General features: G+C 43.2%; 1 protein-coding gene across 1 annotated transcript in view; it reads right to left on the bottom strand.

Annotated features, from left to right (window-relative positions):
- Positions 1-13271, bottom strand: part of TPH2 (tryptophan hydroxylase 2) — a 527147-nt gene that overhangs the window by 398226 nt on the left and 115650 nt on the right. The window contains exons 6-7 of the mRNA XM_073555538.1: positions 3104-3300; positions 93-228 (exon numbers count right to left, since the gene is read on the bottom strand). Of these exons, the coding sequence (XP_073411639.1) occupies positions 93-228; positions 3104-3300 (333 nt within the window). The remainder of the gene's footprint in view (positions 1-92; positions 229-3103; positions 3301-13271) is intronic.

Raw genomic sequence — 13271 nt, 5'->3', positions numbered from 1 at the left:
ATGTGCTATAATTTAAGTGCTGCATCCTCTGCTGCATATTAATCTCCGCAGCCTGACTTCATAGCTACAAGACAGAAGCAGAGAATACTTACGGCTCGGGTGTATAGAGCGGGTCTGATCCATGTCTGATATACTGAGTGCAGTGAAACACTCTATAGGCTAGCCCAGCTAAGAAGTCTCTTGGGGAGAGGTATCCAGCCACAGGTCGCACTGTGAATCCAGATCTTTCTATAGAAAAAGACAAGAATACTTAGTTAGGCATTTATCAAAGGAAATGTTGTGGAAAAAATATATTCCAGACATTTAATAGGAAAACAGGGAATTTAATACACTTTAATTATTCTATTAGGACTGGAAAATGGTTCTCCTACAACCCGCACATCTGCATATAAAAGGAGAATGCATTTGTATCCAGTGGTGCTGGAAAGGCCTCCGGTCTTTTATGCTTTTCCATTAGCATGAGACCCTTTGGTATGTCTGCCACCTAAAGTTGTGGTGAATAATAATGTATATATCAAAACCCTTCCCCTGGGCTGAAAATCATAGGTGGCCACATGCATTTTCTATACAGTAGTTAAAATCATATTAAGATAGAGAAGAAAGGAAAAACAGAGGACAGAGGACACTGAACATAAATATGAGAGTGCCGAATGCTGCCGTGATATATGGCAAATTAAATAATAATTAGAGATACTGATACTATAACCCCCATTTCTGGGGACTGAACACTTTTAGCCAAAATGACAAAATGATTCATTTGTCGTACAATATGTGACATTGCTATGTCGTTTACTCGCTAGAGCTTTTTTTATAAGAATTAATGGACATAAATGGTACAAAATGCATCCATTTTTCAATCAATTTTTTCAATCCATTACCTATTGACTTTCCTGTAAGCATCCACTTTTATGGATGTGATTATGTTCTGTAATATCCTGTGGATTGAACATTTTCTGTTGATTACAACATATCTATGGGATGCATGGACAAGACATTCATTTACTGGAAAGTGACTTGTCCCCTGCAGTACCGCTCGTTACCAGATTGCAGTGTGCCCATTCTTCTCATAGCTATCAAGGCAACAGTGCCACCTGCTGTGAGATCGAGTTCAGACTTCAATGCAATCTTTTGTAACAAGGAGCTGATTAGAAATGACATATATTTGCAGGCTGAAAGTCCTCTAACATTTGTCTTGTTAAATAAAAGCATAAGGCACTTGTGTGATAGAAGCTACATTCATTATAATTCTGCATCAGATATCAATGAACCTGGGAGATGGCAGCACTAAGCCAAAGATCATAGGCTTCGAGCTTGACGAGGGAGTCAGTTATCAAATAAACTTAGAGAAAATCATTTTCCAATGGCTGAATTGATCATAGAGATAAGAGCTATGACTTAGTGACGATCAAATTTGTAACGCTACCGTTAGTGGACTACAAAGGCTGTAACAATGGCCATTGCATCCCTGCAATGGATGCCTTTTGTAGATGCATATCTCCTCTCCGTAACCTGCAGACGCTTTGTGCTATGACACTATTTTCTCCAGGGGCGGACACAATCTGGAGAGGACCCCTGTGCAAGAACAGTGTATGGAACCTTTGCAGTCCAATAGTTCTTCATAATGCACAATTCCATCTGCTTTGGAGATGGCCCTGTGTCGTTCCTCAAGTTTCACCAAAGGTATGTCCACCCCTCAATGTGCTTATTACACTTCTTTCCACTCCACTCCGCTCCGCACAAAGACAGAGGGCATATGGGAATGTGCGGAGTCACTGCGTACTTTCCCTACTGTTTTAATTTAAAGAGAATTTGGGATGTGAGTGGAGGATTTGCTAGATTTCAGAACTTTTATACATATTTACTGAGAGCCTACAGGCCGCACAAAAACCTACATAAGATGAGGAAGGGGTTACTGTCCCCTGACAACAAAGGTTCATGTGTCCACGTATACTAATGATTTTACAAATATAACAGATGCACTTAAAGGGGTTGTTATACATAATACCCTGTAGCAATGTCCATTTTTAAGCCCACAGCTATTCCCTACATTTGATTTTTGTATTTTTTTTACTTTACTTTCTCTGATGTTTTCTTTGAGGGGAGTCTCAACCAGGATGTCATCATGAGGACAGAATTGCAGTTACTTCCCTGCAGCTTTTATCACACCTCCTGAAACAGGAAATCAGGGTGCGGCGCTGCTGTCACTTACTACAGTTTCTTTCAACAATGTCCCCTGATGACACAGGAAATCAGTTGTGGTGATGGAGGCAGAGAGAAATTATAACAATGATGCAGCTTCACTGCCACCACACTTCTTCTGTCCCCACCACCTCTGAATCGAGACGTCATCAGGGGGCGGTGATTCCAAGGTGAGTGACAACAGCACTTCCCCACAGCTTTTGTCACTGACCTGAAACAATTCATGATCAGGTGGCAGTGATTGATGCAGGTGACTGACAGCAGCACTGCCCCTCAGCTTCTGGTACTGACCTGAAACAATTTATGATCAGGGGGAGGTGACAGTAGAAAGGTGAGTAGCAACAGTGCTGCCCCACAGCTTCTGTCACTAACCTGAAACAAATCATGACCAGGTGGCTGTGATTGAGGCAGAGTGAGTGACAACAGCACTGTCGCACAACTTCTGTCACTGACCTGAAACAAATAATAATCAGGGGATGGTGATAGAAGCAGGGTGAGTGACAGCAGCACTGCCACTTGCTGTTTCATTTCAGGTTAATGACAGAAGCTGTGGGACGGTGCTGTTTGAAGACAGAAACTGCAAAGTGATGTTGGTATAGAAGAATTGTTGCAGTGGTGATGGACGCTGTGGTGCAGCGGTCACTTCTTTCTGCCTCCATCACTGTGATTAATTCTTACACCTTATAGAGAGAGAGAAAGTACCTTGCTGGTCATAAGAGCTTACTCTTTACAGAAGAGGGAGAGAAAGAACCCCACTGACAATAAAATCTTACACGCTATATAACAGACAGGGAGGACGCAAAAAGACAAACCGTGAATTTCAGAAATTTCGACTCGAGTTTGATCCTCTGCGCATCTGTCCGTACATCTCTACAAATAAGTAAAAGTAAGCTTTAAAGCTCACCTTTCAAAAAATGTGCAACATCCTCCAGTTGTGGTACATTATCCTCTCTGTAGCCACAGTATTTTGTTAACAAAGGCAAGTTCTTCAAGTATTCTCTGCAGGCATGAGTTGGGTAGAGTTTCGTGAGTTCTTTAAACACTGTGCTCCATGTCTTTATTTCTTCTGCTGTATACTCCACCCTTGGAATAGGATGGCCACTAAATTGACATAATAAAACATGAATAACAACAAACTACAAGCCATTATATATTGTTAATATAGAAATCCAGAAATATTATCAACATAGTATTAAAAGGACCCTGTTATATTGATATGGAGGGAAAAACTGTCAATGGGGTGGTCCTAATCATTGATTGATGTGAATAAACATGTGTACAGGGATTGCTGCCAGTCACTGATTAGGACCAACCTTTTCACTGCTAAGTCCAGCACAAACAATGATTTAAAGTGAACCTGCCACCTGATCCATGGACAGCAGGTATCAGGCAGTGGCTGCATGAACTCAGTCAAGTATGTTTAACTCTGAAAACATAAAAGCCGCGTGGGAACGAGACTGCTCTATAGGTGCACATAGGCAGAGAGCTGTCAATCCAGGGAAGCTGGTGAGGAGAATCCACCAGGGACCCGACTGTCTGATTTGTATAGTGGTCTCCAGCGGCGTTTAAAGTATGTGTTTCAGAATCAGACATACCTGGCTGAGATCATACAGCCGATGCCTGATGCATACTGTCCATGGATTGGGCCGCATGTATCAGCTGTTTAGTCTCTTTAATTAAACAAATAACATGCAAGTTATACTGTGACATTTCCCTCAAATCTCCCTCTCTGAAATGCTTACAGCTTGTTTTAATTATCTTTATTACTAGTAATGCTGTGAATTAATTCAACCCTCAATTCCCTGGTGCTTTCACCAATGCCCTGACCTGCTTGTGCATAACAAAAACTATTGCATCCAATGCTCAGCATAAATGAGCCCAACCGATTCACCTATGAGAATTCCGAAGAGATAAGTCGTCGTCATCACTCTCCATCCAGGCTCTAACATAGATCGTTCTTGAAGAATTTAAAAAGATAGATGTCACCAACTTGTTCATTCCATACCTAGAAGACTTGGTGATGTCGTTAAAAATCATGGTGTGGGGTGTATTAGTTTTCAACTAATTTGAATAAAACTGAAAATTATGTGGTAAAAGTTATGCTAACCTTATTTTCATGTTATGGGTTAAAAAATGGTCTATGAAGCTCAGTCATGTCAAAATCTTGGAAATTGTTAGTGTTCAGTGAGATATTGATTAAAATATACCGTAACTTTTCAAGGATGGTTTTCTCATTTATTTTAAGCACTGTATGTAAAAATCTTTTGTTGTCCATGGTAACAAAATAGTTTCTAACATTTTCTTGCAAAATAATACATAGAACCAAGCTCATTGTCACAGGCGAACAAGGTACACTGCTATTTGTCATAAAAAGTGATGCTCCAGCGCAAGTGCAAAAATGCAATGTCACCTTCCCAGTTATGAATTCTGTACCAAAATTGTGTTAGGCATGTCTTCTCAACCTGTTAGGTTTTTCTCTTTCAACACATTGATGCACATAAGATTAATGAGCACTAAATTAGAAAAGACACATTTATCTTTCATTTTTCTTAAGTGCTATCCTATTCTTCCTTGTATAATGCTATTAATCCAGACGTCAGTAGCTGTCGGTGCGTAAAGTGGTGTAGCACATTCACTGGGCCATGACTATTACTGGGACAATACAAACATCCTATTATATTACTTCCAAGCCTTAGTTATTGTTTTACTATAAAACAGAAATCTAGTTCAAATTTAACTTTTTTAATAGTTATAATTGTTAAGGGCTAAATTCACTTTTGCATGGATTTCTTTTAAATTTTCTTTTTAAGTGCAAAGTTAAGCAACTTTCTAAATAGTCTTCAATAAAAATGTTCTAACATTTTATTGCTGAAGACCCTAAGGCTATGTTCACACGTGTTTTTGTTGCTTATTTCATGCAAATTAAAAGCAGCAACAGCTGTGAAATTTCAGAAATCTCATGCACACGCTTGTTTTTTTTCCTCACTCAATCGGAAAAATGCTGCGTTTTTTAAAACTTCAGTATGTCAATTCTTTCAGAGTTTTTGCAGTGTTTTTTCACCCTAGAAAGCAATGATTAAGTGCAAAAAATACAGCAAAAAAGTGTTTTGGGTGGAAAAAATGTAGGTACAGCAAGATGTAAAACCCATTTATTTTTGTGATTTTCCAAAGTATAAACCAAACCTTGGTATCCTCACATGAGCATGGGTGTTAGTATTTTGTTGTAATGTAATCCGCACTTTATTTTTTTACAGCAATCCTTTTGTTTTTACTTAAGGTACTGTCACACTTAGCGATGCACCAGCGATCCCGATATGACGCGGTCAGGATCGCTGGTGCATCGCTAAGTGGTCGCTACTGAGCTGCCACACAGGCAGATCTCACCAGCGACATCGCAGGGGTCAGGGGTCGCTACTTACCTGTCAGACGAGGCGATCCTGACATCCTCCCGCCTGCGTCCACGCATCGCTCGTCGGCGCCACAGGAAGTCCAGCATGAAGCTGACTACGAGAAACCGCCTCGCGCAATCAGCGATAACCAGCAGGGGAGCTGGTCGGAGGTAAGTATCGCACATAGCGATATCGCTATAACGTCACAAAACCAGTGACGTTATAGCGATATTGCTAGCGATATCGCTTAGTGTGACAGGCCCTTTATTCTACGTACAGTTTAATTAAATTAATGATAATTAAATTTGTGATATGTGTTAAAGTAAACACAATTATCTTGCTCAGTGTTCCGCAAAAAAGGTTATAAATTCATCAGTACTCATGTTCCTGATTCTCACTGTTCTCAGCTCACCCTCTCTGTTCTCTCAGGGACTATGTGAGGGCTCATACTAAATATAGGTACCTGTGTGTGGGCTCATGCTGTATATTGGAGGCTATTTCTTGGCTCATATTGAATATAGTGGTTATGTGGGGGTTCATGCTGTATATTGAAGGATATGTGGGGGCTCATGCTGTAGTTAAGAGGCTATGTGAGGGCTCAGACTGTATATAAGAGGCTATGTGAGGGCTCATACTGTATATAGGGGGCTGTGTCGAGGCTCATACCGTATATAAGGGGTTTGTGGGTGTTCTTCCTGTGTATAGTGGACTGTGGGGTTTCACCCTCTATATAGGGGCTGTGTGTGGGCTCATACTGTATATAAGAGGCTGTGTGGGGGATCATGCTGTATATTGAAGCTCATATGGGAGCTCATGCTGTATATAGGGAGGCTGTGTGATGGCTCATGTTGTATAAAGGGGGTTATGTGGGAGCGCATGCTGTATATAGGATGCTGTGTGAGGACTTATGCTGTATATAGGGAGGCTGTGAGGAGGCTCATACTGTATATAGGGAGGCTGTGTGGGGGCTCATGTTGTATTTGGGGGATAGCAACATGCTTAATTTGGTGCAATATTAAGTGATAAATATAAAATTAGTATAATTGTCATTAACATTAATATGGTAATATTAATATTGAGGATAATCTTAACATTAATATTGAGGATAATCATTTTCAGCCTATTGGCTCGGCCCGTCACAACAGTCACGGTCTCTTATATGGACCCTTGGGAAAATGATTTGCCCATCACTGATGTAAACCATTCCATTGTAGCTCAGGCAGTATGTTTGACATCGAATTGCCTCATATTAACACAATCCATCTTCATATCATCTCTGACCAGCTTCCTATTCATGCTGAAGAAAAGCATCAAATCAGCATGATGCTGCCACAACCATGTGTGACGTTAGGGATGATGTTCTCAGGGTAATGTGCAGTGTTAGTTTTCCGCCACACACAGCGTTTTGCATTTAGCACCAAAAGTTCTACTTTGATCTCATCTCACTAAAGCACATTCTTCCATATACTAGCTGTATTACCTATATGAATATTTGAATACTGAAAACAGGATTTCTTATGGCTTGCTTTCAAAAATAGCTTTCCTTTTCCACCCTTCCATAAAGGCCAGATTTGACTAATAGTTGTCCTATGGACAGATTCTTTCAACTGAGCTGTGAACTTCGGCAGCCTCTCCAGATTAACCATGGGCCCCTTGGCTGCTTCTCTAATTATTGTTCTCCTTGTTTGGGATGTTAGTGTAGGTGGACAACCATGCCTTGGTAGGCTTGCTATTGCGCCATACTTCCTCCATTTTTGGCTGACGGATTGAACAGTGCTCTGTGAGATGTTCAGAGCTTGGGCTATTTTTTATAACCTTACCCTGCTTTACTCTTCTTCACAACTTTATCCTTAACCTGTATGATGTGTTCCTTGGTTTTTATAATGCTTTTTAATCCCTAATGTTCTTAAACAAACTTTTGAGGCCATCACAGAATAGTTGTAGTAAGGCCGGAGTCACACTACCATAGAATACGGCCACATGCTATGCGAGAAAACATTGCATAGCACTTGGCCCAGTGTTAATCTATGGGACAGCTGACATCGGCGTTTATATTCTCAGGTGTATTTGGCGTGCATGTAAAATCGCAGAATGCTGCGATTGGCACCGAGACTTGGCAAAGACTCACCAATGCAATTCTATGGGTGCAAGAAAAAGATCGCACAGCACTCGGAGCATGTGAGTGCTGCCCAATTTTTATGCACCTGTGTTAGGGATAAGCGAGTATACTTGCAAGTATTCGGTACTCAGTAAGTAATGTGGTACTCGCGGTACTCGGAACATAGCGAGTATTTAAAAACTGGCCTCACAATATTCGGATCTCCCGCCCAGCATGTTAACCAATCACAGTAATGCTGCAGCCGTCTTGGTTGTGGCATTACTATGATTGGCTGGCCGCGCAGCGTCATAGATCAGTCATAGCCTATGACTCATAGGCTCTATATAAGCCCTGCCGCCACCATTTTCTGCACATTGCAATCATAACACAACTAGTGCTAGCGTAGGGAGAGTGTGAGCAGCTGCTAGGGAGAGTTGTGCTTTTGCAAATTGTCCATAAATCATCTCAAAAACACAAAAACTCTTGTGATAGCTACCTTGAGTATTTTAGTAGTAGGTGACTGTAGTGCAGGGAGACAGGCAGGAGCGTTACAGTACATACATAGTACCTCAATATCTCAGCTCTTGTGAGAGCTGAAAGTACTGTATAAGGTCAGGGAGTAGTGACAGTTTTCCCAGCTATTTTGGGGTCACATTTACCCCTGCAGACCAATTTTTTTGCCCTTGAGGTGCTGTTTGCACATCGAAGAGCATGCACGGTACTACACAACTGAGACGCAGCCAGCATCGCTGTCTTCTGTGGTGACTGGCAAGCTAAATCTTAGGCTTTAACCTCAGGCCATTTTTTTTGCCCTTGCAGTGCTATCTGCACACCGAATAGCAGGCAGGGTATTGCACAACTGACACGCAGCCAGCAACACTGTCTTCTGTGGTGACTGTCGAGCAAAATCTTCGGCTTTAACCTAAGTCCAATTTTTTTGCCCTTGTGGTGCTGTGTGCTAAACACAAAGCAGTACTAGGCTGTATTGCTACCTTTCTCAAAACATGAACTGCTCCTTTGTCCCCAATATCTGCATCTGAATATCTGCAACTATGTCACAAAAACCCCAAATTCCCAAAAAGCCTGTTGTGAAGGGACAGGGACATGGACATGGGCGTAGGGTTGTCATTGTTGCCCCCGACAAGGCACAGAGTCTGGGAAACAGAAGAAGGTTGATGCATCTAGGTTCCTGGTGAAAATTCCCAGTCTGGAATGTAAACATGTCTGGAAGCCAGAAGAGCAAGAGCAGATACTGTCGTGGATGGCAGATAAGGGCTCAACGAAATTTTCTAGCAGCACCCAATCTTCCATGACCACACAGACTACTGTCGATACACAGAAAGCTGGGTCATCCAATCCTCAACCTGTTCCTACTTCCTCCCCCCCAGCAGTCAATGGAAACATTTGACCCCAAACTTGGCCACTCCGATGATCTGTTTGGTACATATGATCCTTTGGTTGCCTCTGGCCTCTCAACGTGCAAAATTGAAGAATGTGAAGGAACGTGAGGAGGTATCGTCTGTTCATGGCCAAATATTTGAAAACCCATGGCAAGAAGAAAGCCACTTTCAGCCACGTGATATACCGGCTCAAGAGGTGGAGGCTGATGATAATGAGACACAGTTGCCATCTGGCCAGCCATTAATATCAGCACGGAAGGAGGAAGACATGGACAACGAGGTGGTCGATGATGAGTCCATTGATCCGTCCTGGACCGTTGGTATGCATAGCCAGCATGGCAGCACAGAGGAAGAAGGTAGATACGTAGCACCAACAAAGGCATCAAGGGCTACTGGTTTGAGCAGAGTGTGAAGTATGTCAACTGTTGCCAAGAGCAATCCCTCTGTGCCCCAAGTCAAGACAAGGGGGCTCTCATCCTCTGTCTGGAATTTTTTTTCGGATAGTCCTTCTGAACCAAACATTGCCAAGTGTAGCATCTGCCATAGGAAGTTGAGCAGAAGCCAGGGCAAAGGCAACCAGAGCACCACCAGTATGCGGAAACACATGGCAGCCAAGAACCCTAGTCAGTGGGCGGAACAACAGGGTACCAAATCAGTGTCTGCGGTTAAAACTACTGCCATGTTGCCTGTGATCTGTCCTTCCCAATCTGCTGGCCAGGAAGCAGGTGCTTATACCTCCTGCTCACAAGCTGCGGTTGCAGAGACACAGGACACAACTATCCCATTCACTTGTTTGTCCAAGCCAAGCGTCCAATTGTCTGTGCCCCAGATCTATGAAAGGAAGCGTAAATACCAACCCACTCACCCACAAGCACAAATACTAAACGTGCACATTGCCAAGTTGCTAGCCGTGGAGATGTTTCCGCTTAGGCTTGTGGGGACACACTCTTTCCATGATCTCTTGGCTGTGGCTGCCTCACGACACTCTGTTCCCAGCTGGCACTATTTTTCCCGGTGTGCCATCCCCGCATTACACCAGCACGTGTTAAGTAATATAAAACATTCTCTCACCAACGCCGTAAGCGGGAAGGTCCACCTAACTACAGAAACGTGGACAAGAAGTTGTGCACAGGGACGATACATTTCTGTCATGGCACACTAGCTGAACCTGGTGGAGGGTGGGACAAAGTCGCAAACTGGAACATCACATATCCTACCCAGACCACAAATAACGGGCCCAACCTCACTCATGGATTCTGCCTCATCATATACGTCCTGTCTCCCCTCTTCCACCTCTTCCTCCGCCTCCTCATCCTATGCTGAATTACCCTCCACATCATTCCCAAGTTGGGAGCTGTGCAGCAGTGCATCGGCAAAGTGTCAACACACTCTGGAAGCTGGTACATGTGCCATGCATGGCTCACGTGCTGAACCTAGTGGCTCAGAAATGTATCAAAACATACCCTGACTTGCCGTACCTACTTGAGAAGGTGTGCCGTGTTTGCGCCCATTTTCGCCATTTCTCTACCGCTGTTGCTTATCTTGCAGCGCTTCAAAAGCAGTTTAATTTGCCAAATCATCAACTAATTTGCGACCTGCCCACACAGTGGAACTCAACATATCATATGTTGGCAAGGATTAGTGAGCAGCAGAGGGCATTTGCTGAATACCAGCTTAAACATGTCTGTCAGACTGTGACTCAGCCAAGACACATAACAATTTTCGAGTGGGTGTGGATCACTGACATTTGTGAGGTGCTTGATGACTTTCAGTACTGCACCAACCTCATCAGCATTACCATCCCGATGGTATGTATGTTGAAAGAATCACTGCATAATATAAACATGGAATCTTTGAGTGCCCATCAGCTGGGTATGGAGCAAGATTTCACACTGGGTGATCCTACCCAGCCCAGCCAATATCATGAGGTAAGATTGGGTGACGAAGATGAGGAGGAAGACAAGGAGGGAGAGGACTTCTTTTTCTGTGGTACCAAGGGGACCCCTGATGCTATAGAGGGGACTCCCAACGCCAGTTTCATGTCTGTCCAGCATGGGTGGGCTGGAGAGGAGAAGGTAGAGGAGGAGGAGAGTCAGTGTGAGGAGAGTATGGGTATTTTTCCTCCTTCTGGGGCCACAGAACATTTGCCTTTTTGCAGCTTGGCACACATGGCACAGTTCATGTCTAACTGTCTTTCCCAAGACCCTCGCGTGATCCACATTTTCAATAGCAATCTATACTGGTTGGCCACCTTTCTCGACCCACGGTACGAGGACAAATTTGAAAATGATGTGTAAATGGCATAGACAATTGCACTATGTAAAAGCTCGTGTTAAAATTGCATTGAAATCGGATAGCAATCGCACTGCATTCGGATGCTAGGTGTGAAATATCGGATTGTACTCGCATGACACTTGCAATACACTCATGCGACTCTCAGCAGGGGGACTCGGACCGATTTTTAATATGTTTAGTGTTGTGAGTTCATTTTCCCCTTCACCATTGAGGTCTGATGAACTCCCTCTTCTGGTGAAGGAAGGTAGTGAGGCTGATTACAAAGCACCTGAGCAGAATGATGATGACTGGGTGACTGGGATTGCTGACTGGATATAAGGCAGCCGACGCCCTTCTGCCTTGCGGGTGATTACTCTGAGGGATTCTTGCAGACCAATCTGATTCCTGCTCCTCAAAAGCTAAGTTTTCTGCTCTACTTTTTGCATTTGTGTTTTGGTTTTGTTTTGCCTTGTTCTTCTGGATTTCTGCCTTTCCCTGCTGGGTGAGCTGAATTCCTTTTTGCTCTGTCTTCAGATAATACCTGAGTACTGATATAGTCTTTTTGTAGCCTAGCGTCTTCAGGGCTTTTTTCCCTATCAGTCTGTTGGCTCTTGTTTTTGAGAGGGTTTTGGTGGATTGCAGACAGCAGCTTTTCTATTCTGTCCTATTTAGTTAGCTTGGGCCCCATCATTTTCTCAGCCTATCTTTCTATCTGTGTGAGTGTTTTTTCATCTTGCTTCACCGTCATTATATGTTGGGGGCTGCCTATTGCTTTGGCGTCTGCTCTGGGGCAGTTTAGATTTCCCTTTCTGTCTTTAGGCTATGTAGTTCTCCGGCTGTGATCGAGGGGTCTAGGGCACCGTAGGAACCCCCCATGGCTACTGCTAGTTGTTGTTAGGTTCAGGGGTCTGCAATCCGATAGCTGCCAACTTCTCTGGTTTTCTGGACTTAGCTAGTATTTTCTGTTTTTGCCTCCTACAGTGACTCATTCATAACAGAATCACCCGCCATACCGCAGATCCTAGGGTACTCAATAGCAGGAAAGAATTGTAAAAAAAAAAAGTGTGTATATTTTTTCCTCTATATCTCTGAGGCCGTAGGGGGAATTTGTTTTTTCTCTCAATGGAGATAAAGCAATTGTCTGATCGTGTGGAGCAGCTCGCTGCGGAAGTGCGGGGAATTTCCGCCTACCTTGCTCATTCACATGCTGCTGAACCAAAGATCCCTACTCCTGATGTGTTTTTTGGGGATCGGTCTAAATTTTTGAATTTCAAAAATAATTGTAAATTATTTTTTGCCTTGAAGCCTAACTCGTCAGGGAGCTCCGCGCAGCAGGTTAAAATTGTCATCTCTTTGCTGTGTGGCGATCCCCAGGATTGGGCGTTTTCTTTGAAACTAGATGATCCTATTCTGACTAATGTGAACGCATTTTTTCAAGCCTTGGGGTTGTTGTATGACGAACCTAATGCTATTGATCAGGCTGAAAAGACCCTGTTGGCATTGAGCCAGGGTCGAGATTCTGCAGAATTGTACTGTAAAAAATTCCAAAAGTGGGCGGTCCTTACTACCTGGAATGATAATGCCTTGGCAGCTCTCTTTCGGAAGGGTTTGTCAGAAGCCGTAAAAGATACTATGGTGGGATTTCCTGTTCCCTCTGGTCTTGACGATTCTATGTCATTAGCCATTCAGGTTGATCGGCATTTACATGAACGCAGGACTGCACGAGAGGTGTTGCCACCTGTTGAACAAGTGTCTGAACCTATGCAATGTGATAGAGTTTTGTCCAGGGAGCAACGTCAGGAGTTCAGAAGGTGTAATAAGCTGTGTTTTTTTTGTGGAGATGCCTCGCATATTATTTCTGTCTGTCCTAAACGAGAGAAACGTTTTGCACACACTTTTTCTGTGGGTGGT

This window comes from Dendrobates tinctorius, unplaced genomic scaffold, assembly GCF_039654945.1.
Source record: "Dendrobates tinctorius isolate UK_male_01 unplaced genomic scaffold, ASM3965494v1 ptg000224l, whole genome shotgun sequence".
Classification (NCBI taxonomy): domain Eukaryota; kingdom Metazoa; phylum Chordata; class Amphibia; order Anura; family Dendrobatidae; genus Dendrobates; species Dendrobates tinctorius.
Note: the sequence above shows the minus strand (reverse complement) of the source record. Positions and strands in the feature narration are given on the sequence as shown.